General features: G+C 35.6%; 1 protein-coding gene across 2 annotated transcripts in view; it reads right to left on the bottom strand.

Annotated features, from left to right (window-relative positions):
* dcn.S (decorin S homeolog) overlaps nt 1-25,300 on the bottom strand; it is a 35,556-nt gene extending 10,256 nt beyond the window's left edge. Inside the window, 4 exon segments of one of the 2 annotated variants that reach the window (NM_001092338.1) lie at nt 1,384-1,597; nt 10,791-10,903; nt 17,661-17,916; nt 25,123-25,300. In NM_001092338.1, coding sequence (NP_001085807.1) covers nt 1,384-1,597; nt 10,791-10,903; nt 17,661-17,886 — 553 coding nt within the window. In that variant the 5' untranslated portion in view covers nt 17,887-17,916; nt 25,123-25,300. 2 annotated transcript variants of the gene reach the window in all.
* Nucleotides 25,301-25,757: the final 457 nt, after the last annotated feature.

Raw genomic sequence — 25,757 nt, 5'->3', positions numbered from 1 at the left:
ATGGAACACCTACCAGCATGTACCTGGTGTTACTAATAGGCTTATACTGTATAATGTAACATGATTTGTGAGTGGTGCAGATTGTGGTAGCACTATGGAACACTTGCTTAAATCAACATGATAGGACGACCATAGCTACCTGTGCAGGAATATATTTATTATTTTTCTGTACTATGTTTAGTAAGACCCATTATTTTAATGCAACCAAACCACAGTAAACCTATATGGGTTAACATTCATTTAGTACATTGATATTTTTTAATACACATATTGGATCTGTTATCCGGAAACCCATTATCCAGAATGCTCCAATTTACAAAAAGGCCATCTCCCATAGACTATATATTATATATTATAATTAAATAATCCAAATTTATTTTTAAATGACAACTTATTTCTCTGTAATAATAAACAGTACCTTGTACTTGATCCAAACCAAAGATATAATTAATTCTTATCAGAAGCAATACCAGCTTATTTGGTTTATTTCATATTTACATGATATTCTTGTAGATTTAGGGGCAGATTTATAAAGGGTCGAAGGGAAAATTCGAATTTTCGATTTTGAATTTTCAAGGTTTTTTTGTGAAATTTGACTAGGGAATAGTTAAAATTCGATTTGAGTTTTTTAATCAAATTCAAATTTGAAATTTATCATGTACTAGCCTTTTAAGAATTAGAATTGGACTATTTGCTACCTTAAACCTGCCTAATTGCTGTTTTAGTCAATGGGGGACATAATGGGATCAATCTGGAGTTGTTTGCAGCCTTGCTGAAAATATTGTTTTTTTCAAAGAAAATTCGATTCGAATTCAATTTGAATTTGAGTTTGAGTTTGTGGGTTGATCCCATTCACCCGAATTTGAAAAATTCAAATTTTTTATTCAAATTTCGAGTTCATGGGAGTTTATGGCAGTTTTTACAAACTCCCATGAACTCTATATTCGGCCCTTGATAAATCTGCCCCTTAAGGTAGAAGATCCAAATTATCTAAAGACCCATTATCCGGAAAACCCCAGGTCCAGAGCATTCTGGATAACAGATCCCATGCCTGTATATTGATATTTTCAATCAAGTTTTAGAATTGTTCATCTGTAATGTAAAAAATTTTTGACACCCGTTGACTTCAATGCTTTCGCAATTTTTTTTGGGAGTTTCACAAATTTTTTGGCAAAGCAAAACAGGACAGATTCACTCATCCCTATTAACTACATTAATTTAAAAAAATGGATTCATTTGTAATGTTTATGGACACCTATTAAATAATATTTATATGAAATCCAGGGTAGAAGTAAAAGTAGAAGTAAACGTAAAGTGAAATCCAGTTTAATGGTAAAAGTTTGTAATATCTTCTTCTCATGCAATTAATATTTCTTTACTTACCGACCACGATCATGTTATTTAATCCATCAAACACCGATTTTTTCAGTTTTGTGATTGAATTTTCATGAACACGAAGTTCTTGAAGTGATTTCGGCATGTTGGTTGGCAGGTCTTTCAAGTTATTTTTTGATAGGTAAAGCCTTTCCAGTTTTGTAAGAGAAGCAAAAGCAGAGGGACTGATTGACTTGATTTTGTTATTAACAAGAATTAAAGCCTATAACAAAAAAGACACATTATTAAAAACAGGAAACAGCTCTACTGGGCTAAAAGGAACATCAAGCACTGACAGATCCCACAGACAGATATAGTTAAGGAACTTCAGACTTTATTTTAGGCAAACAAATGACATAGCCTGTGTTTAAGTGCCAAGTGCACAAAATGCTTAAGGTTATGCTATGATTTAAGACATTTTCAGTTTCTAGTGTTACTGGCTCTTTTAGCCAATGCTTTGGGAAGGGCTGACTATTAAAGAGATACTGACACCAGAAATTAAACTATTTTTTACATCTATCATAATATTATATAAAGCTACTTATAACTTTGCCATAAAGTATTTGCACAATGATTTTACATTACCTGTCTGGTGTCCCATGTTCCTGTATGAGGGGGCTGCCATATTTGTGCAGCAGGAAAACTCTAACTGACAGGCTGAGATGGGACAGTCATGCTGGCAAAACAGTCAGGTTTAGAAACTTCAACTAACAATTACTTAGATAGTCCATTCGTAGTCCATTCTCCAAAAACGTATTGTAATATGGCAGATCCTTCTTTGGAAATTCTAATATGTCAATGCAGGTGTACCCAGCAGTAATACTGTACCAACATTAGCTTCATTAGTTTTGCTTAGCAAGTTAGTAGTGAACTAGAAGATGACAACTCGGTAGACTGTCCACTTTTGTAGGCCACAAGTAAAATAAAGGAGGCAGTTTATACAGGTCTTACAACTCCACAGTGACTTCTATTATAACTTATAATTTACAGATGGGTGGCATTTTCTTGTATATTATAATATATAGAATATCTAATTTCTGAAAGAAGAACAGAATAAAGACTGCAGGAAAGGTGTAGTAAAAAAAGTACAAAAAGGTTTATATCAAAAACGATATAAGTCCCAAGGCCTCTTCAAATAAAAAATATTAATTTATTGTAATTCACATTAAAACAGTAGCTAGTACATTCAACCCCACATACCCCACCTTACGCGTTTCGCACCCTCCGGCGCTTAGTCATAGGTGTATCTGTAAGTAAGGGGTCAGGCACAGAATTTAAACCCAAGTAATCCCGCCCCTTTTTTGTTTAAAACCAATCAAGGGTCACAGGCAGTTATCCCTGCTTCGTATTTGTTAACCCATAAAGCTTTATACAGGGTGTATGTACCATTTCAGTTACATAATAGTTTAAAGTTATACATTGTATTCAAATTATTCACTAGCCACACAATCTATAAACTTAGTTATTGCACAACATTGTATTTTAGCAGTATATAAACGTTTACACATCAATTCGTTAATTTCTAACCTTGCACAAACTCCATTATTACCAGATAATAATTGGTAATAATGGAGTTTGTGCAAGGTTAGAAATTAACGAATTGATGTGTAAACGTTTATATACTGCTAAAATACAATGTTGTGCAATAACTAAGTTTATAGATTGTGTGGCTAGTGAATAATTTGAATACAATGTATAACTTTAAACTATTATGTAACTGAAATGGTACATACACCCTGTATAAAGCTTTATGGGTTAACAAATACGAAGCAGGGATAACTGCCTGTGACCCTTGATTGGTTTTAAACAAAAAAGGGGCGGGATTACTTGGGTTTAAATTCTGTGCCTGACCCCTTACTTACAGATACACCTATGACTAAGCGCCGGAGGGTGCGAAACGCGTAAGGTGGGGTATGTGGGGTTGAATGTACTAGCTACTGTTTTAATGTGAATTACAATAAATTAATATTTTTTATTTGAAGAGGCCTTGGGACTTATATCGTTTTTGATATAAACCTTTTTGTAGTTGAATGCCTTTCTGAACTGGGGCGAGTCCCTTGGGCCTGGCTGATTAACGATATGGACTCCCGATCTTGAATTGAAATAGTAAAAAAAGTAACCTATATGTTGCTTGCTGCAAAAATAACCTTTTGACAGATAGGCCAAATCAAATCTGGTGTTTGTATGGCATAAAATTACACATCACAATAACAAAAAGTTCAAGGAATCCCGGGGTCTCCCTTTCTTAGCCGGCTCCAAAGAAACCCGTTCTCCTCCGAGTGCAGTAAACCCAACCTTCCATCAGATAGCACGGAGTGCACAGATAACAGCTCAGGGAGACAAGCAGTATAGCACAGGTAATGGAATATAGTGTAGTATATTTGCAAATCCTTCCGGGGTTTATTTAGCCCACTTTACCAAAAAAAAATTTTCACATACACACAGCACTCTTGTGGCTTGCAAACACATTAACTTCAGGACACCCTGTGTGGTTCTGGTGGATACTCACTAGTGTTCAATATTTATCTATGACCATCAATATGTCATATCAGGTCAGCATAACTGATCCCACGATGTAGCTTAAAGAAGTGGAGCAGCATATAGTGTAAAATCCTTTTAATTACGTGATAAAATTTTTTTTAAATACACACAATTGTAGCAAGGTTATTCGCATTGCACATTTCCCCAGTCCATATTCACCCGCACTTGCAGCAGTTAGCTCCGACCAGCGTTGCTTCTCAGCCGCATGTATCCCCTCCGGGATGCCTGGTGATGACGTCTAGTGCTTGTTCCTTGCTTTGCCTTACGCGTTTTGTCGGTGACCTGACATCCTTAGAGGCTTCTATGACAATACTGCGCATGTCATGCTTCTTATAAAGGGGGGCGTTGTCATGGTTAACGCATCTATAGTTCTGTGTCTCGTTGATACGCTCCTTATCCATGGCAACTTTCTCACTATTTATAATTGTTGGCCTCATGCTCCACATTACGTCGTGCTACATTCAGCTATAGGTACAACTATATAACAGTATCACCATACATTACATTCTTTGGTGCAATAGAATGATAAATCGAATGAATTCATTAATTAAATTAAAAATCAAATTTACTTATGAACTTAATAGTTATGAAAATCGAATTTATTTATAGTTATGAATTCATTAAATTCCCTTTTGTTGATGTGCACATTTTTAGAATTATAAATTCACTCGGTTATCATTCCATTATTAGGGTTACACATATTAAACTATATCGAACAGCATACCAATAAAAATATCTACTAAAAAAAATATCTGTTTTTTTAAAAAAGAAGAAGAAACCCTCCCTACTTCCCATTTTTTATTTTTTAATTAATTGTTCTATAGAAACGCCCTAAAGGTTAAAGTCTATATTAAGTCCTTTTGGCTCTAATGTTTCCAATAAATGGATCCATTTACTTTCTCTACGTAAAGTGTCTTTGATAATGTCCCCACCTCTCCATTTCTCACCTATTCTTTCTATTCCCCAGTACACCATGCCTTTGGCATTTTTCCCATGGCAAACCTTAAAATGTTTTGAGACGCTGCGTGTTTCCTTTCCCTTTTCTATGTTATTGATATGTTCCCTGATTCGATCACACAGTTACTGTCCCTGCACTATGCTGTCCTGTTTTGCAGGAGTTGTATATTTTTGCACTTGCACTTCATGTCTGTTGTCCGGAACATCTATGTTGTGTTGTGTAGCACCATGGTCCTAGAGGAACGTTGTTTCATCTCACTGTGTACTGTACAAACATATATGGATGAAATGACAATAAACTCACTCTTGACTCTCTCTCTCAGTTTCCTGTTTGTTTTGCCTATGTATTGTAAGCCGCATGGGCACTGGATGCAATAAATTAAATTTTTTGAAGAACATTTTATGCATTTGTTAATTTTATATTCTTTCTTCGTTACAGTGGAAGTAAATTTTTGTTTTTTTGTCCATGTCTGCATGCCTTACATAAGGCGCAGGGATAGAAACCAGGCCATTCGTCTTCTTTCTGGTTTCTTTTTATACTTTCTGTCTCTATTTGATTTCTTGTTAGGATTTGTTTTAAGTTGTTGGCCCTTTTAAATACTACTGTTGGTTGGGGTGGGATCACTTTTCTCAATTCCTTAATATATTCCAGTGTTTTTTGATGATTTTCTCTATTCTTCTTGTTGTGTTTGTATGGCGTAAAATTACACATGCCTTGATAAACTCGCCATTTATTTTACACAGCTTTTTACACCATTTTCCTGCAAATTTCATTTTACACAGCATAATAAATATGCCCCATAGAGTTGAATGAACAGAAGGTTTCACTGAAATTGCTAGTGACATGAGTGATTTCATTGTCAACCTCACAGTGTAGGCATTTATAATTCTTGCAAGACTTATTTATTCACAATCATATAAGGCAAACAGTTCATAAGTTCTAGTGTGAGTCACTCAATTCTTATTGTTATTTGGCACTCGTGTGTAGGTCTCATGGAAAGTGTCCCAAAACTGTTGGCTGTATAATCACTATTGTTGTGCAGGTGGCCAATACTTTTTCAACTTTCCCATATTGCTGTATAATGGCAAGGTGTGTGGCAGTCTGAAGATACAGCAGAGGGTTATAGTAGATATTCAGGACATCAGACAGCATTGTTGTTGTAGTAGAGGGAACAAATTATATTTTATTTCTTTAACCAGTGTGGGGCCACAAAGCTTATTATTATTGTAATATTTCTATGTAGCAAGCATTTAAACAAATAGGAAAACAATTGAACACATGTAATTTATAGAGTTTTATAAACTGTAAAACTTTATATTTTAATTAAAAAAAACAATAATTTGAAGCATCCTACAGTACTGTTCTTTTTTTTCTATAATTGCATTGCTCTGGAGATTATCATTACTGGCCTAACAGATGTTTCCTATAATAAACTACATGTAATAGACCCAATATTTTCCATCCAAGTTGGCCTGTTTCTTAAATGTTAGTTGGGCTGCAAATCTTTGGAGATTATACAGAAATGCTGCTTTTATAAAATACATTTAATTCCTTGATTTGAATTCTTTTTTCAGTTTGTATGGCGTTTAGCCACATTTTCCAAACCTCTTTATGGGAATTAGAATTAACTATGTACAAACCTTACAATTGGTTATATTTCCTGGTAATGTGCATTGTAGTTTCTGCAGTAGTTGCCGTGATATGTTTATATCAAACGAATGAAAGGTTTTATGAACTACAACCCTTAGTAAAGTATATATGCTTTTGCTGCTTTTATAGAGGAATAAATAAATCATAGTTTGTACTGGGCTTGTAGAATATGTCATGACAGCAGTAAATTGTACTAAGATTATAATTTTCCGTATTCAACAGTACAGACCCTTTGATTCACCACACCATATTCAGGATATATTTGCAAAGCAGCCAAACTCTCTCACCGTTGTAAAAATACAGACATTCTTCTATTTATTTGCGGTAGTCATGAGGAAAATTCCTTCTCTATAAAACCAAGCTATTGGAACAGACAAGTAAGAATAGAAAAAGTGACAATATGTCTCAGATTTGGAGACACCTAACTCATTTTAATCCAAAACAGCCAATGAGTAAGCACCATCCTAACCCAAAATACATCATGTATAATTTCAGATGACACACATTACAAAAGATCAAAATACTAAGGTGGTCATTTAAAGACAAGGCAATACAAGAATGCTTTTTTTTATAAAGCTATAACTGACATTGGCAGCTACTGATCCAGTGCCAATGTTCTATTAGTTAACCAGTAAATGTGACCTATAAATACCAAGCTATGCTTACAGAATTTCCACGTCCTGATAAGATATTATTTGGGAAGGCCGCACTTTAGATCTTCCAGTTGATTTTAATTTTTTTCCAACATACTTGTACACTTAACAATGTATAAATGGTTTATTACTGTACTTCTTCGTCCTAACAAGTCTTTTCCTTCTTCAAAAACATTTACATCAGTGCCTTACAAATTTCTAAATCATGCTACAATCATCCAGCTAGAGCAGGGGAAATATGTCTGTAGCCTACAGCATTGGGAGAAACCCACTATTTAACAGTTAAAAATATAACCAAAAAAAATAAAAAATCTATTTATTAAACTTAGCATATTTTTTATAATAGAAACATTTCCCATTCCAGACAATAATCTTTGTCAGTATTCTCTATATTTGTCAACAATCCTTACAAGTAAATTCTTGGTAAAACCATAAAACCCATTCCTTAGAATGTGCACTAAAATGTTGGATCAGATCAAACCAGAAAATAACTGGCCTAAAATGATGGCAGTTATCTGTACAACAAACAGTACATTGTTATTCTGAACAGCAATGTATCTGCCAACTTTTATATTATACTCCTTACACTCATATATTTGAACTGTAAGAATGTTTGGCAAGTCCCTTAGGCTCCATAAGAAACAGCTAGCAATAAATAAGATCTATAGGCAAAAGGAGTCCATGTTGCCACTGTGGCTGGTCTGAAAGTCAGATTTCAGACCATATTTTCAGTTGGTACATAATAGGGTATATGTATAACCTGGTATGAGTAATCAAGGGTAGTGATGGCCGAATTTGCGCCATTTTGCCGGAAAATCTGCGAATTTCGCGCGAAATTTGAGAAACAGAGAAAAATTCGCGAAATGGCTCCGGCGTCTCGTTTTTGACGCCGGCAAATTTTTTCGGGCGAATATCCCATCACTAATCAAGGGGTAAAATACTCACTATACAAGCTACTGGAATATCATCTGCTGCTTTTTTATGTCATTTTCAAATAGCAGAATTCCACTTCAGAATTTGGTGCCACATGGAAGATCTTGCAGTACCTCAAACAGTAACTTGTAGGCGCATGTTAAAGCTGTACCAACTATGCAGACAGATGAGTGAGTGTCAGCCAAGTCTGGAGTGATATTCCCCACATGCCTGTATAACAGTCTACAGATTTGCAATGTTGTATAACCCACGTTGAACCCATGAATAATTGCCTTTAGGGCAAGAAACACGTAGAGCCCACGGAGATGAGTACGTTTTAGATTCTACAAATAAATATTGTTTTTACTTTATTTTTTGGCCCTGTGTATTCCTTTGAGTGCCGGATACCCCCTTTTATTCCATTTGATTTAACCCCTTGTTTTAACCAATTTAAAGTTCTAAGTATAAACACTCACACTCATACTAACATAATCACATTTTTTTTTTCAAATGCATGTTTACTTATCTCTTATCTCTAAGCAGGTATTCAAATATAAAGCCCATATTCAAGGTAAGATCTAGTTAGCCTTATATTATTAAGCAGGAGATCTTATTTTCTGAATCTGATCTCATTGTAGGTAAGAAAGAAAATGTTGGCGCAGGTGCTATTTAAGGCCAAGCTGTGTTGAATGGCATGTCCTCTTATAATCACCCATAGTACTGTACTGTCATCATGTTTTAATACCCTTCTGAGAAGCCAAAAGGGGCATGAATTTATGATTAAATGAGATTATTACATTTTTCACACAGCCAAACAGTTAGAGATAGCAAACAACTTTTAGTATAAACTACACAGGGAGTAGTTCCCATATACACATCAGAACCATAGTCCTGCAGGATATTTTAAGTGCATTTTAGCTCTTTAAGACCCTTGGATGAATGCTGTTTGGGCAATGTGCCTTATTTATCTTAAGCTTACATATGGAAAGGATTTGTATAAATTGGCATATGAAACTATGAGAGACAGTTTTCTTTGGAACCATTAACACTACTATGTTCCCAGGTGTTAATTGCATTAAGATGGCTAAGGATAAAGTGGATTGTGTTGCCCATCTGTATTTAATTATTCATTCATCCCTTTACAGCCTTAGCCAACAATGAATATCAGGTGCTTTGGACATATTTATATATTGTAGAATCAGAGAATCCTACATGGTGAAACCACATTAATTCACATTTATAAGCTTCTCCCGATCTTCAAAGAGGTTTATAACCATATCGCCATATATTAGGTTGTGAATATATTTAATATTATTGATTAATTTTTGTCTTTAGTTAACACACAGACAGTATTTTCAATCCCAAGTGCCAAGTAATTAAAGGGGAACTATCACGAAGATGAAAATTTAATATGACCTTCATAAAAATGAAATAAGAAATTGAAATCTAACTGCAATCAATTAACATTCTGTACCATTTCTGAAATAATCAAGTTACTCATCGCTATCTCTCTGTCAGCATCCATCTGTCTTCATTCTCTTTTTAGACATGAGTCAGATTTAGGCAGGATATCAAATTCCAATTAACAGATCTAATATTTCTAGCAGGTATATTAGTGCTAACTTAAATAATTGATTTCAGCACAAACATAATATAACAAAATAACCGACTTTAACACAAACCCTGCACGTAGAGAGACAGGATTCTTGGTGATTTTAAAAGTGTGAGATCTGATAAATCTTCTATAAAAAGAAAGTCCTTCCCAAAGGCTTTATTAGCCTTAACTGACTTTCAGAATCAGACTCCTTCATGAAGACAGGATGAGGAGAGACAGATGCTGAGAGGGGGGTAGTGAAACATAGAAAGTTAGAATGTTTCCTATTTCAGTATGGTAAAGCATATATTACATTTTCATTTCCACAATAGTTCCCCTTTAATAAAACAAATTCTTGGATTCACTAGTTTAATTAAGATATTACACATTTCTACAATCTATCCTTCCTTGAGTTGTCTAACCATAAAGTTAGAATGGTAGAACTATGTGATTAATGGAATTTTTAAACTGAACCAGGTAATTAAGACATAAAAGGCAAATATTTATTGATAGGTATATGCATTTCTTTGTTAATTATGATATAAATTATAAGTTGGTTAAATTCATGGAAAGTAAAAGGAAGTGACTGCCCCGCCTCTAAGCCTGAGGCATAGAGGAGGGGCTGGCAATATATGATTGACAGCTGAAAATTTTAAATGAGTTTATAAAAGGTACGGATGTGTTTAATAAAAAAAAATTGAGGTTTCATGTTTAATTTGCAAAGGACTTTCATTATTTAGCTTCTTAAGTGCGGGTGACAAGTACACTTTAAGGACTAACAAAAAATAGTTTTCCTTAAGAACTTTGTAAAAAAAAAAATAGTCAGCAGCAAGGTAAGAAGAAGCCAAAGCCTGATGCAACAGAGTAACTAAAATCACAATAATCAGGACATCTCTTGTCAGGGGGTGAAACAACACGGCTATAGTAGTAGTAGTGTATTTATATATACAAATGTGCAGGGAACACATTTGTACTGCATTTAAATTGTTTTGCATGATAACAAACACAGACTCAAACTTTAAAACAGTATCTGACCTGCACACGTGAAACATAAATGACCTTATGGTTATTGTACAAGTAGTTAAGAAAAAATGTAAATTATTCTTACATGAAGGCTCTTTAGATTCTTGAAATCGCCCTCCTTGATTTCAGTGATTTTGTTGTTCTGTAAGTCAAGTAAAGTGGTATCGGAGGGTATATCCTTTGGTACTTGCTCCAAACCTGTGCAAAAATGTATATATTTTTTCATTTTTTTGTCAAATAAAATATACAATTCACAAGATATTTTATAGGACAGTTATGCCTTTTATATATTTCCTTGCTAATTGTCTGATGTCAAAAAACATATAGCTGTAATTGCAAATCTCAAACAAAGGCACCTCACTATCTTATAGCCTGCATAGAGACTAAAAGCTGAGTTTGGCAGGAAGTATAGTGGTCCTTTAAATTATATTTAAAGTACTTTAAAATAAAGAATTGGCATTTAATACAATGCATTAAAAAATGTTGTGTAGCCCACCCTTGGTGAGACTAATATTTCTGTATTGGTAGGTCTAGCATACCTTTACCAGACTAACTCCAGTAAGGTTATACTGTAGTTGTATAAGATCACTTTTGTTAAGCAAATAAAAAAAATGTAGGGAATTGAATGGAACGAACAAAATAAGGATGCACTGGTATTTGGTAATATCCACTTCTAAGGCCAAATGCCCGAAACCACTTGCTTCCCGCAAGACAACTCAGGGCCTGTTCTATTCGAGAGGTAGTGTACTGGTTGAGTATGGTGTACCAATTCCAATATTCCACACTCATTCTAATAGACCCATTCTTCTTATGCACCAGTACTATTGTGGAAGCATATGGGCTTCATGATGCCCTAATACCTGCTGCCATCTTTTGGATGATTCTTTAAATCTTCAAGGTCTCTTGGGGCAATACACTGGTACCTCTCTCTAAAGGGCCTATCTTCCTCGAGGCAAATCCTAAATTGAGAGCTTTTAGAGCAATCCATAACTTGGTCACTACTGCAGAATACATGGTTTCTATCTAGCTGCAGTCTCCAGACTTCTGGCATAGGCAAGTTGCCAAAGTTGAAATTTTCTGGCTTCAGCTGTCAGAATCCTGGTTTTAGGTTAGTTTTAGGTATAGGCTTAACTAAATATGCTTTACCTAGCAAAGCATGGGAATGAAATTTAGCTAGTTTACTGGTTGTATTCCAACCCTTATATTCCCTTTGCTGCACTTCATTCATCAGGTATAATAGCTGGCATCAGCTTCCAATACCAATTCAAAGAAGTGAGCCTACTTCCTGTGCACTTTGAAGCAAGAGGTCAATGTCAGGGTCCTCTCACTTTATTTGTCCAGGAGGTATTACCTGCTCTCTTGAACTGTATAAATCATATATTTCCCACACACTCTTCTCTCTGTTTCTTTTTCTGTTTAGCAATAGAGATCAGTATGAATTGCAGAATGAAAATCAGGTTTTTGAGTGTACCTAACAGGCCAGCAAGCATTTGTCTTCTAAGATCAGTATTGGTAGCTATCACAATGGAGGGCTTAGCTCCTCATGGTCTATCCCAGAAATTTCCCATAGGAATGAATAGAAAATGAGTAAGTTCTTCTGTAGTAAACTCTAATCATTTTGATAAGTCTACCCTTTGCTGTTCAACCATCTTTCCCAGATCATCCAGCCAACTGTGTATGTCCATTTGCCTAGGGGCTATAGATCCAATTCTTTCCTGAACACTTTGAAAGGCTTCCCTTTCTGATGCTGCGTCTATTGAAATTAGGTTTTTACTAGTAAGTAGTAACTTGGCTTCCATAAGATCCTCCTCCTCGCATACTTGTTTAATTAACTGTGGATATTTAGGGGCTTTACTGCTCCCCCTTTTGCATCCTTATCTTCCATATAATGGGTTCATTTGTTTGATCTCCTTTCAGAATATTCTAAGCTTGTCAGCCATATGGGAATACACCTTTCTTTTGTTTTATGTGGTGAAGTATCTTCGCCACCTGTTGGATAAAGCCTTTTTCCTCATCAGGAGAAAGGTGCAAGGCTTTATCCAACAGGTGGTGAAGATATTTCACCACATAATCAGGAGAAAGGTGTTCAGACTGGTAGATAAGATCAGCCACATCATGTAAAGCATCCAAGTAATCAAAGGCATTATAATCACTTTTGTTCTGCTTTAGGGCATGGATTACATCAGCAGGCTCCTCATAGATCTCTCATCTATTATTTGCTAAATCTACTTTGAGATTATGTTAGTTTCTGACAACTAATATCAGAGCTAGGCAATGTGTGGGGTCTGTCACTACACAATTTTAGCACAGACGGCTCCATCAACAGTCTCAAACAGACTGAAGCTCCATCTACAGTCCTAAATGATCTGTGCACCTCGGTGTCCTTATTTAGTTTCTCCAGGTGAGTGGCTATTGGTTCCCTTTTAGGTTTTAAAGGTTCTAGTCTTAAAGGAGAATTAAAACCAGCCTACAAAAAGCACCCCCTCCAATCTTGCAGGCATTGCCCCCTCTCCCTCCCTACAATGTGCTTTAGTTCGGGTCTCAACGGCGATTTGCACATGAAGCCAATTCCTGACTTGGCCCAACTGCACATGAGCCAGAAGGCTTTATGACCGTGAAGAGACCCGGAGACTACAAGAAGATCAAGAAGATGATGACCAGGAGCTACACTTCTCTGCATTTAAGGGTCAGAATTTTTTAAACGTTGTTTCTAACACTAAAACACATCGCTGGGAGGGGGGGGGGCAGTGCCTGCAAGATTAGGTGGGGGCTTTTGGTGGGGGGCTTATTTCCCCTTTAAGCTGGGATGTCAGGGTCAGTGTTTCTCCAGTCTCTCTTTGCCAGGCCCAGATTTGTGGCAAGGCAACAAAGGCCTGGCTTGGGCAGCAAGATTTCAGGGGAGGCATGCCACTCAGCCACATCCCCAGAGTACTGGGAACGTGCAGCTCCCCAGCGTCTGGTGTATACGCATGAGCAATTGCTGTGGGTGGGGGGCGATGTGTGCATGGGGACTAGGACCATGTGGCCTAGGGGTGCTGCAAAAAGAAATATGGGCCTGTTCTTTGTATCTGTAGCAGTCCTGTCAACTCTTCATTCAAATGCTATAGAAAGAAGTACAGGTTGCCTCTTGTGGTAAGTTGTATACATACATATAGTCCTTCTTACTTAACTTAGGGTTGCTGAATGTACGTGTTCAAATTTCAAGCAAGCAATTTAATAATAAGAATGATAAAGATATTTCATATTTTCTGAATAGCAGCCATGCCATTAATCTTATACTTTATACTTATTCTTGGACTCTATGGTATTTTTGAACACATGGAAATAAATTTGAGGTCTGGATTCTTTCCCAATAGTTTGTGTTTTAACAAAGAAATTTCTTTGCATCTTCTTTCTATACATTCAGTCCCTTAAATAAATAATGGTCTATACTTTGGGAAGGGATTTCAAAAGAAGGACATGACTATTTGATTATTCAAATATCCGATCCCATTCTACCATAGTCAAGCCTAGTCAAGGTAGCCCAAAAGGACTTACTGTATTACTTTGTTCAATATTAGTGAATTTGGGAAACTCATGGAACGGCGAAAAATTTGCGAAACGGCGAAAAATTTGTTAAACGTTTTTTGGACGACGTACGATTTTTTTTTTGACGCCGGCGAATTTTTGCTGTGGTTTTGCGAATCGCAGGAATTCGCAATGAATTTTGCCTGGTCAAATAAATTCACCCATCACTCTTCAATATTGGGCAAATGTATTACATTCAATTTAAACAAAAGGCAATGGTGTCCAAGGCATATGGAATTGTGTGTTTGTCCATAAAAGTTTTATTTTACTTTTGTGTGGTAAAACAATCTAATCATTTGTTTCCATTTGGCCCACTGCAACTCCCAGGTTGGGTAGAGCATGTGCTTCTCTCTTTCTCTCTCTCTAAGAACTTGCCAGAATTGCACTATGCCAAATTTATTCTACATTCTGAATGGTTGGCAACTTTTTGGAAGACAACATAATATATTATTTAGATTTATATATAATATGGATGGTATTGTGTGAAAAGTGCAGTTTTAGACTAATTCAGTGTTGGTACATTCTGAATATTAAGATGTAATGTATTTATGTAGATTTTTATTTGTATAGCGATCTTTGAGGGCAAAGCGCTGTACAGTTGAACAATAAATTAGTAGAACAAACAGGGGGTCATTGCAAAAAGAAGTACAAATAAGTACAAAACTACAATACACATAAGTATGAGTACAATACATATTAAGTGCATATTGTTAAGGAGACAAAAGGGTGGAGGTTCCTGCCCCGTAGAGCTTACAGTCTAAATTATATGTTTATTTCTGCAAATTAAAAAAGAAATAGGTACTACTCTGGAGCAGTTCCTTTTAAACTCTCCTCTTCTTTTTCCTTTCCATTAAATTGTTAATTCCGGCAATCTGGACAGTAAATGAATTGAGTGGGAGTTGGCCGTTTTATGACTGCACAGAAAGTGTTTCCAAATTAAGTTAAAAAAATGGAATTTGTGTCCAATGTTTCTGGAGAACAGCTTTCTTTTTGTACAGCAAAAGCCAAAAGAACACCAGACAGTTTAAATTAAAACCTCTCAGTTGGACGGTTTTATCTGTAGTGCAGATGAAGTAATGGAAATGAAACATGTTACAAATGCAGTTCCTTAACCCTTTGCTATGCAACTCTATGATAAAACAACATGCTAACTTATGTTAATATTAATATTGTGATACTTAGTGAACCCACAATCTTTACACTTTGTGATGTGTTCAGCTCAAAATACTCCGGGGGCAGCATGGTAACATCTAAACGTACAAAGGTTCTTTTTTAAATATACTGTATCTACAACCCTTCTCTAACATCCCTAGACTAGCAATACACTCTAGGAAATGTCTGCAAGGGCTAATTCCTGGAGGTGCTGTATATCTACTAGTCAGTAATGAGGCGGAGGTTTTCCATCTGAGCAGGATGGGGGATTCTTAAACCATTTATTTTGCTTGGCTCACCAATGACATAGGGAAACCCACAGACAGGTGTATTTTTATTTGCTCAGTGCCCCTTCTACTGCCATATAACATATACCCAGTGCAGAGCTTCATGGTCTCGTATGTGAAGAAATAAATAATCTTTAGTATTAGCACTCATATGTAGTGATGGGTGAACAAATTTGCGGTGAATTTCCACATTGAGAATTAATTCAAAACCGTGGCTACAATTCACCAACGAAAAATTCACTGCGTCAAAAAAAAGATTGATGCACGTCAAAATAATTGATTTCAATGTGTTTTGCAAATATTTCACATTTTCACGAATTTCGCGGTAAATTAGCAAATTGGACAGATTCGCCCATCATTACTCATATGTACTCGGAGAGAGCCATTAGCATTCAGCAGAGGGAAATGTGACAGATTATTTGCATTGTGGTCACTGATGTAACAGCAGACCCCGCGGCTGCAGGGGGCCCTTGGGAGCAAGGGGTCTGTTGTATGGAATTTCCTTCTTCTGGCCCTTTCTCCCTCCTAGTTTTTGCTGCCCACTGCCGCAAACAAACAAGCAGCACAAGAGCAGGCAGCTGACAATGAGGTGGGAAGGAGGCACTGAGACAAAAACAGGCCCGGGCCCTCTGAATTTATTTCTTGGTAGTTACTACTGATTGTGGCAACTGTAGGGCCCTCCTGCTGTAACCAACCACCATAAAGGAAATTATACTGAAGTGTTAAATATCTTCTCCAGTGGGTTATTGCTCTTTCCAGATCTGATAACATACGTTGCACTTCCATAGCATATGTGAATAAATATGCACACTCCCCTCACAATCTGCTTTTCAGTAACTTTAAGTTAAACTGCATGATCTTCCCTGATTCTCTCAAGTTCAGATTAAAACATACACTGATATGTGTTAACATTACCATACACATCTCATAAAACGGTATGCTTTAATCATTGTGGTTTGGCACAAATATCAGACACACATATGAGTTGTAGAAGGACTGATTTATTTGTCATCTGAGATAGTGTCCAATTATTCCAAAAAAATCCCAAAAACAAATGATTCATGAAATACCTTATGCCAAGTTTTAAGACATTCTATTTCATGCAACTGAGAGTATCAATCAAATCAGGGGTTTTCTCAAAACAAGAAAAATTAAAATATAGCCATATGTCCACTTTAAACTCGGCTTCTTACTGGCCATAGAATTAAATGCACAAGTTTGTCAATTTAATGTCTGTTTATTCCACAAATGACTTTACCTCTATTTATCATTTGATGCAGTTCCTTTTAAATTAGTTTCTAAATCGTATGTTTGTATGTGTGACATACTCATATCTTATGTGTTCATCCAGCAACATATTCTTGTCATGACAGACAATTGCTGTTATCTGGGGGAATTGTTTTGGCATGTAGTTCATCCAGTTTGTGTGGATCATGCGAATAAGATACATCGTTTGCAGAGAAGAGATATTTTCATTAAATCTCGTCCATGACTTTTCATGTGATAAAACACTTAATTGAATTTAGCCCTTTATATCTAACAACAAACATGCTTTTTCATTTTTACCTTGTAGATAATGCAGATATGTGGTTATTTTATGTACAAAAAAACAATAGGACCTGCAGAGTTTTCTCCATGATTATCAAGGATAGTCCTTTTTCATGCTCTCTTTTAATATCTTCTAACACTCAGAAACTCATTGCACAGGGAATAACTCTAGCTTGTTATTTATAACAGGTTAAAAGATAGCATTGAACAGTTAGGATCAGATTTAATTCCATGAGAAAAACTTATCACATGTTGTATCTCATAAATGTTCAACATAAGTCTATGGAGAAATTAATATTAGGAGTTTCTTTTTTCTCATCAAATTTAATCTGGCCCTTAATGTACAACTAATTTGTGATTTGAATACAGCATGAAAACAATTGTACAATGCTACTGCTTACCTATATCAGAACACTGCACAACTCGCAGATGGCACTGGCAGCGGAATGGGCAAATAGGACCGATAGGCCCAGTTGGTCCATCGGTGGGTAAGGCTGGTTCCGGCCATAGAGATGACCCATCTCCTGATGCATCATCCTCTAGCATGAAGTCAAACAAGCCTCTTTGGTGAAAAGGTTTAGAAATGCAAAGGGGCAAAAGTAACAAAAGGATAATAGTTGCCTTCATCTTCTTAGTTCATCCAGCCCAATAGGTATCCTAGACGTGCAAAGAAAGGTAACGTATAAGAATATCCAATATTGGTTAATTGTTATATACTTCATTTATTTTGTAAATAAATATTTGAATATCATGAGAAATAGCAGTAAATGCGTCCGGCTTGCTGGTTGATGTAATATAAACTTCTGTCTGACTTCTATAGACCTCTATCCAAACAAAATGTTTGCCACATTTTTAAATTAGTGTCTGAACAAATAATCAGGCCCGGATTTGTGGAAAGGCCACCTAGGCCCAGGCCTAGGGTGGCAGGATTTTAGGGGGGCGGGATGCTGCCCAACCACACCCACATTGGTTCAAAAACACTGGGGATGCGCTGGAGATACAATAATTTTTTTAATTTTCCGTGCGCCAATCCCCATTGCTCCAGTCCAGATGATGAAAATTTGCTCGAATAAAGGGGAGGGGGCGATGAACGGCAGTGGGCCTAGGGGAGCCTGCTATGTAAATCCGGCCCTGCAAATAATTCCCAATAAACTGCAACATTGCTGTACGTACTCTTAGAAAAAAATATTTTTGAGCTAAAGAATTGATATGGGAGATGCTTAATGCCAAGGTTCTTGTAGAATGTAATGAGAAATAGAAATAGGCACATGGATAATTAACTGCAGCATTATCTTGTTTCCTCTTTTTAGTCAATGAGAAACTAATATGGGCTGGAGATAATACATCCATTTGAAATGGATAAACCAAATCAAGATTCTTTCACAAATGCCAGAGCCATTTATTTTAACTGGAAAAAGGTCTTAAATGAATCATCATTAAAACTATAAACCATTTATTAAACTATTGTGTATAACAAACCTGTTTCACAAATTTTTATTTGCTTACTTTTGTTTTTTTTAACATTTTTCCAGCTCCAACCTACCCACTGGCAGATTTCTTCTAGTTTATAAAGTTTTCCCCATGAGCTGGCAGTATGTTAAATACAACTGGGGGAACTGTGTGACTGAGTTGAAAAATATGTTAAGTCAAGGAAGCACACAATACAGTATACAGTAACTCGGTAAAATAATGTGCCTTTGAAAGGGGTGCAGAACCAACAATTTTCATCAGTTGTTATTATACTCGTGGTGAGTATGAAATGATGTGACAGTTACTGATACAATGATGATGGAGCGTTGGCACAACTGATATCAAAAGCATGCATCAAAATAAAGAATCATACTGATTTTTAGATGAGATCTTCATTAGCTTTGCGTTCAGTCTATGGTGAACTATGCAGAGGTTTATCTACATTCTTCCCCCAGACACTACAGTGCCATAGAAAAGTCATTCATCTAGCCTTACCCTTGAATGTAACCAAGCTTTCATAGATGATAGTATATCTTAGTGCCAGTGTAACATCAACTCAAAATAGGCAGCGTAGAGACAACAGACTGGGGTAAATGTTGGCATAAACGTAAAGCCACAACAACATTTCAGGATCTGCCTGTTTTGTATGATTTAGACAGTGTTATTTTGGTTTTCTTGTTTTATTTTCTCAAACTTTTGGATTATTCAATGTTTTTGTGTAGCTGTAAGACTGGAAATATTAACTGCTACTTCTTTACTAGCAACCAGACAGCAATTAGGAGGGATGAAGAGTAGAGGGACTGAATATAAATACAGTCTAGCCTCTGTACCTTTTGGCCTCCAATATTAAGGTACAATCAAAAGAATGTTGAAAAACATTATTGGAATGCTAGGAATACATGTAAGAATTAAAAATATAGAAAAGGGTATAACAACACAGTGGGGGTCATTAATAAAGTTTGAGCATCACATATTTTTTTCGCAAATGGTTGTATTGCCCATGTTTTTTTGAGTGCTAAAATATTGCACTGATGTCCCAGTCTTGCTGTTTTTTCAAATTTGCATTGCGCAAATATATTTGCAAATGGCTCGCAATTTAGGTGTTTGCATGAGTGCAGGCACTGTGCAATGTCATTGTGCAGGAAAATAGCGCTGATAGTAAGTCATGGCGTAGCTCAAATGCAGAGTGTTTGCATATATATTTACAATTTGCGATTTTTCCCATATTTGAAAAGCTCCTATCGACATTTGCAGAACAAAAAAATCTCTGTTTTGCACACTTTTATCCAGCTTTATAAATATAACCATGCGCAGGGCAAATATATTCACTGTGCGAACCAATCTGCCCTGAGCAAAGTTGATAAATGAGCCCCAGTGTTTCAAAACACAATAACATAACATAAAGATTCCACCTGATTTATTATCAAAAAGGTTAAGTGGCATTGGAGAGGTGGTAATTGAACTGAAATGTTTTCCACAAAAATAGATCTCAAATTTAGATGTGATGCGATAGAAAGTGATAATTTTGGAAATGAATTATATTTTTTCTTAAAATATAGGCTTTTATGTATTTGGGAGGATATTATGGATGTTATATGTAAGACTGTATAACATTATGAGGCATATTTATCAAAGGTCGAATTTTGAATTCATGTGAGTTTTTAAAAACTCCCCTAAACTCCCATAAATTCGAAATTTGACCAATCTAAATCTATTAATACAATCAAATTTTTTGAACTCGGAACGAATTGAAACGACCTGAAAACTCCAATCGAATTAGAATCGAATTTTAATAACTCAATTTGAGATTTTTGTCAGGAAGGCTGCAAACAACTCCAAATTGACCCCTGGACCTCACTCATTGACCTAAACAGTAATTGGGCAGGTTTTAGATAGCAAATAATCAAATTCGAGTTCTTAAAGGGCAAGAGTATTGTAAATCTCTAAAATCAAATTTGATTATTTTTTTAAAAAGTCGAATCAAATTTAAATAACTCCGTAGTTGAATTTGACAGTTTTGACATAAAAATTTTTTAAAAAATTGGAATTTCGAATTTTCAATTCGACCCTTGATAAATCTGCCCTATGTGTTATATATTTAAATGGATACCTGATTGTTATATATTGATTGTCTTAATATATGTAAGAAGAATAGTTGAAGAACTGGGAGGCACAAAGCGATGGGATTGTAGGACTAACTTTAATTCACATCATTTGGTATTACTAACTTTTATAAAGCACCATTGTCTCCCACATAGCATTAAAGAGTTGTGGACACAAAGACAAGACTCAACAGTTTACACATAGAATTAACTCTTACTGGAAGTCCATACAACTTTGTTGATTTTGAATGAATATCCTGAGGCTAGAAAGTTGAGGTTTAGATGATAAGTTTAGGTCATGTGAAAAAAAGAGGTGAGGCTACAAAAGCAGAGTTGTGTGTATATTTTTACTTTACAGCTTATATGTTGCCTTGTTCTGTCTTGTCTGGGCCACTGTTGTATATTAAGACATTCCACCCAGCCCTCTTCCATAAGGTGCCCTATTAGATAATGATCATAATTTGATTTCATCAGGGGCAAGGTCACAATACATGGTAAACAATAAAGGTATTTGCATCCAAACATGCTTGCACTACCGCCATAGTTGTATTCCTTGCCAGTGCATCTGCAAATTCCTTTTGTTCTCATTTTTAGTGAGTTTACAATTTTACATTTTTTTAAAAAATTTCCTAGACTCAAACTGAATAAAAAGCTTAAATTTTGGCAAAAACAGTTCCCATTGCCTTCTTTATGACTTTGCAAGATTTTAGATGGCAAAGTTTATTGTTATTTTTTATTTCATAGCAAAAAAAAATGGTGCGTGAAAAAAAAAAAAAAGTTTGATATATAACCCCTTTAGTGTTCATTTAATACAATACATAATGGATACATGTCAAAAGCTCTAAGGGGAAGAAAAGTGGTTTATACATCATAGGGCCCATGCAGTTGACCCCCTCCTGAACCACACCACCCACATTATCCAATATGGCAGAATAGCATAGCTAGCACAGCACAGCTGTGGTTACTTCCTATCCATAACTCTCTGCCAATCATCAATTAACAGATGAAGTACGGGTCAGATTTAGTTCAAAATGGGAGTGGTCACATGATCATATACTGCTGTTTTGGGAGGTGTGGGAGACCTGGGCCATATAGGGGATTCTGGGTGTTGTAATTTTGGAAGGCTGGGGATTGGCCTCTTTAAGGGCCCTAAGATGTATAAACCATCTGCTGTCCCCTTTACGGCTTGATATTGACATTTTTAACAGTCTGTTAAACAGAGGCTGCAGCTTTCACCAGAAAATAGAATTTTAATCACCGCAGAAGTTACTACTTACATTTCTCCGTGAACAGGAAGGGATTATATGTGAGGTTATATGGACAATCAGTTTCTTTCCCTAGTGACTTATAGCAAGCAATCATCATTGAGTGTTTCTTGTCTAGTGTAGTGAGAATAATGAAATAAAATATTTACTTGCCTGCTGTTGTTAGGACAGTGGACAAGAAAATGCTTTGTTCTTGTTGCTGCCTCTCCCCTAAGCCAGTGCTGTCCAACTGTGAGGTCTGTGGGTTGCATGGGCCTACCAAAAGATTTGTATGGACTCTATGACCTAAATGTACACTAGACTTCTTTTTATCATTTTATCATCATTTTAACATTGTCATGCTCATTACGATTTAATATGTTGTATTTTATGGTCGCTGCATTAAAAACATCAGACAGCACTGCCCTATGCAGATGAAGGTTTGACATTTTAAATGAATAAAAAAGGTAAGAAGATAACAACTCCTACTCTTATGCAAAAATGCTAAATATTTGGAATTTGTCTTTAAAATTAGTCAAAATGTTTTTAGTTATGAGTATGCTATTAAAAGAAAACTTCTCTTCATTGTCAGGTTTATTCCATTAATGTTACCTTGAAGGGATACTGTCATGGGAAAAAATGTTTTTTTCAAAACGCATCAGTTAATAGTGCTGCTCCAGCAGAATTCTGCACTGAAATCCATTTTTCAAAAGAGCAAACGGATTTTATTATATTCAATTTTGAAATCTGACATGGGGCTAGACATATTGTCAGTTTCCCAGCTGCCCCCAGTCATGTGACTTGTGCTCTGATAAACTTCAGTAACTCTTTACTGCTGTACTGCAAGTTGGAGTGATATCACCCCCTTCTTCCCCCCCCCCCAGCAGCCTAACAACAGAACAATGGGAAGGTAACGAGATAGCAGCTCCCTAACACAAGATAACAGCTCCCTGGAGGATCTCAGAACAACACTCAATAGTAAAAGCCAAGTCCCACTGAGACATTTTTTATTAAGTAGGAGAAATAACAGCCTGCCAGAAAGTAGTTCCATCCTAAAGTGCAGGCACAAGTCACGTGACTGGGGCAGCTGGGAAACTGACAGTATGTCTAGCCCCATGTCAGATTTCAAAACTGAGTATAAAAAAAATCTGTTTTCTCTTTTGAGAAATATATTTCAGTGCAGAATTCTGCTGGAGCAGAACTATTAACTGATGCATTTTTGAAAAAACATGTTTTCCCATGACAGTATCCCTTTAAACTGCCAGTGTCAGCCTTGAGATTGGGATTTGATATGTGCACAAATCATTAAGTTTGTATATTTTCATAAATTATGCATATAAGAAGGAACTGGCATATTTGGAGAGGTAGACTGGACATTCTCTATACTGAAGAGTAGCAATAACTACAGCATGACATTTTTCTTAGAACATTTTATTGTTCTTTTTAATATGGACAATCTACCCCATGTAGCCCATGAAAGCAATATGATGGCTCTATTCCACATGATAGGTGTACATAGATGCAATGGTTGTCGTAAACTAGGTCCCTCCTACCTTCATAACCTTAGGGGAAAAAATAATTATATGCCATATAAATGTGGTAAATGTGTATTTTCTCCATTTTCCTTTAATAATACAATGACCTCCCCACCATTTCCTTTAAAATGATAAAACGTGTAAATATTTGTAAGATGTTTTTAAATCTAGACAGGGAAGCTTTGGCTTGCCATATCTTTGGAACATTGCTAATAGTATTCCCCCAAGCAAGAAATGTCTAACTGTATAAATCATTTTTTATCCCTTTATTTGTCAAAATACTTAGAACTGCATGATGATATATAACCGCTCTGTCTATTGTAAATTATATCTACATTCTCCTGTATATAGAAAACCGCATTACATCTCTAAATTACAACTCCAGTTCTTTCTGTAATATAGTCAAAACTGCATGTATATACAGTATTCTCTTATTATAATGCTAGGCTCCTAAAAGTTGTAGTTTCTTACATTTTTTTTTAAAGGCAAATAGAATAAAAACATTAGCAGTATATAGGAGCTTGCCAACAGCTACAGTACTATATAATTGGGCTTAAAAGCTGACCCCGCCCCCTCCTCGTGTATAGGTACTGTAATACAATAACTGTGGCTATGTGGAATGCAGCTTTAGGAGCTGATATATGATTCCAGTTTTATGTTTGTTTCATCCATCCCAGGGTTTCCATGCTGCTCCGTGCTTACGTACACTATTAATAGGCTATGATAATTTGAAGTTATACATTTTTCTAATTAGAACTTTGGCTACTACATTGCTTTTAACTGTAACTGTAAACATTGGTATAAATGAAAAAATAATGATATGTGCATTAATCAGATGTGAGTGTGTATATAATATATCATCAATATAACTTCAGTGAACATATTGTAATTATATTTATTAAAGAAAAAGTAGACTACAAATCCAATCAGATACAGAAATACTTAAAACATTTCTACACTGTCATTTTTTCCTTTCAGTCCTAGGTACAGATCTATGCTCAAAAATACAGTATTTCCATGATTTGTGTTATAACAACTGCCAAGCAAAATTACTCCATTGGACATTGTGGTTAAGTTTGTTATGTGGCATGTGGATAATGAAATATATAATGTTTTTTTAATCTGCTTTGCAGCGAGTGAAGATCTCCAGCTGTCACAGAAACAAAACAACTGTGTTTGTGTATATCATATACATCAGAACAGAAAAACTTTACATCTATGTCAGACAAAAGTAACACTTACTAGAAATATATTTTTAAAAGTTCTTACAAGAAAACAAGCAATAGCAGCATTATATTAATTTCAACAAGACACCTGAAAAGCAACAACAGAGTAAAAATAGGACACAATAGTCAGCATTAGCAGGCTTCTAAAAAAAATTAAATCTACATAAAAACGTATGTCATAAGACAAAGAGTATTTTATTACCTGGTCTTTCAACAAAATGCATGTGCTGTTCCCATGAATGCTGAGCTAGTTCTAACCTAGCTGCATATTTAATACATTTCCTACCTTGTTATGCTGGGATTTCCAAGAAGAACTCTAGCAGCAGAGATGTAATTTAAATATTCAGTCCAGACAAAATGAGTTTACAGGTGTGCAAAGAAGGAGGGGGTAGAACCAGTACTCAGCAACTGTCACTTAGTGGAAAACCCTCCTGCTCCTATTCCCAAGCACTGTTATAGAAAGCAGCTTCCTTCAATGAACACAATCCAGGCTGACACCCACATTAGATCATATGGTAATGATATGTCTCCAGCTCTTTAGCCAGAAATGTATCAGACTTTTCTTTTTTACTTTCCTTATTTAACCGTGCACACAGCAAAGCTTTCCTTTGATTTATTATTAAACTATGGAAAAGCTGGGTTACTATTTTTTTAAAACAATTTTTTTTTTGCTTTGACTATTAGTAGGATTAGATTTAATTCAGTAGCATAAAGGAAACTTTATTTAATATTTCTCTGCAGTGTTTGAGTAAAAAAAGTTTTTCTCTCAAAATGTCCTTAAATTCATATATTTCTTTTATTTCGCAGGGTAATATAACAGCAGCTTAGTTATGTTAAAACTGTATAAAAAGTAAAATTATTTCTTTTCATTTCTGTTGTTCATTAATTTTATAATATTACACATTCAAAATAACTACAACC

The sequence above is a fragment of the Xenopus laevis genome, chromosome 3S (genome assembly GCF_017654675.1).
Source record: "Xenopus laevis strain J_2021 chromosome 3S, Xenopus_laevis_v10.1, whole genome shotgun sequence".
Classification (NCBI taxonomy): Eukaryota; Metazoa; Chordata; class Amphibia; order Anura; family Pipidae; genus Xenopus; species Xenopus laevis.
Note: the sequence above shows the minus strand (reverse complement) of the source record. Positions and strands in the feature narration are given on the sequence as shown.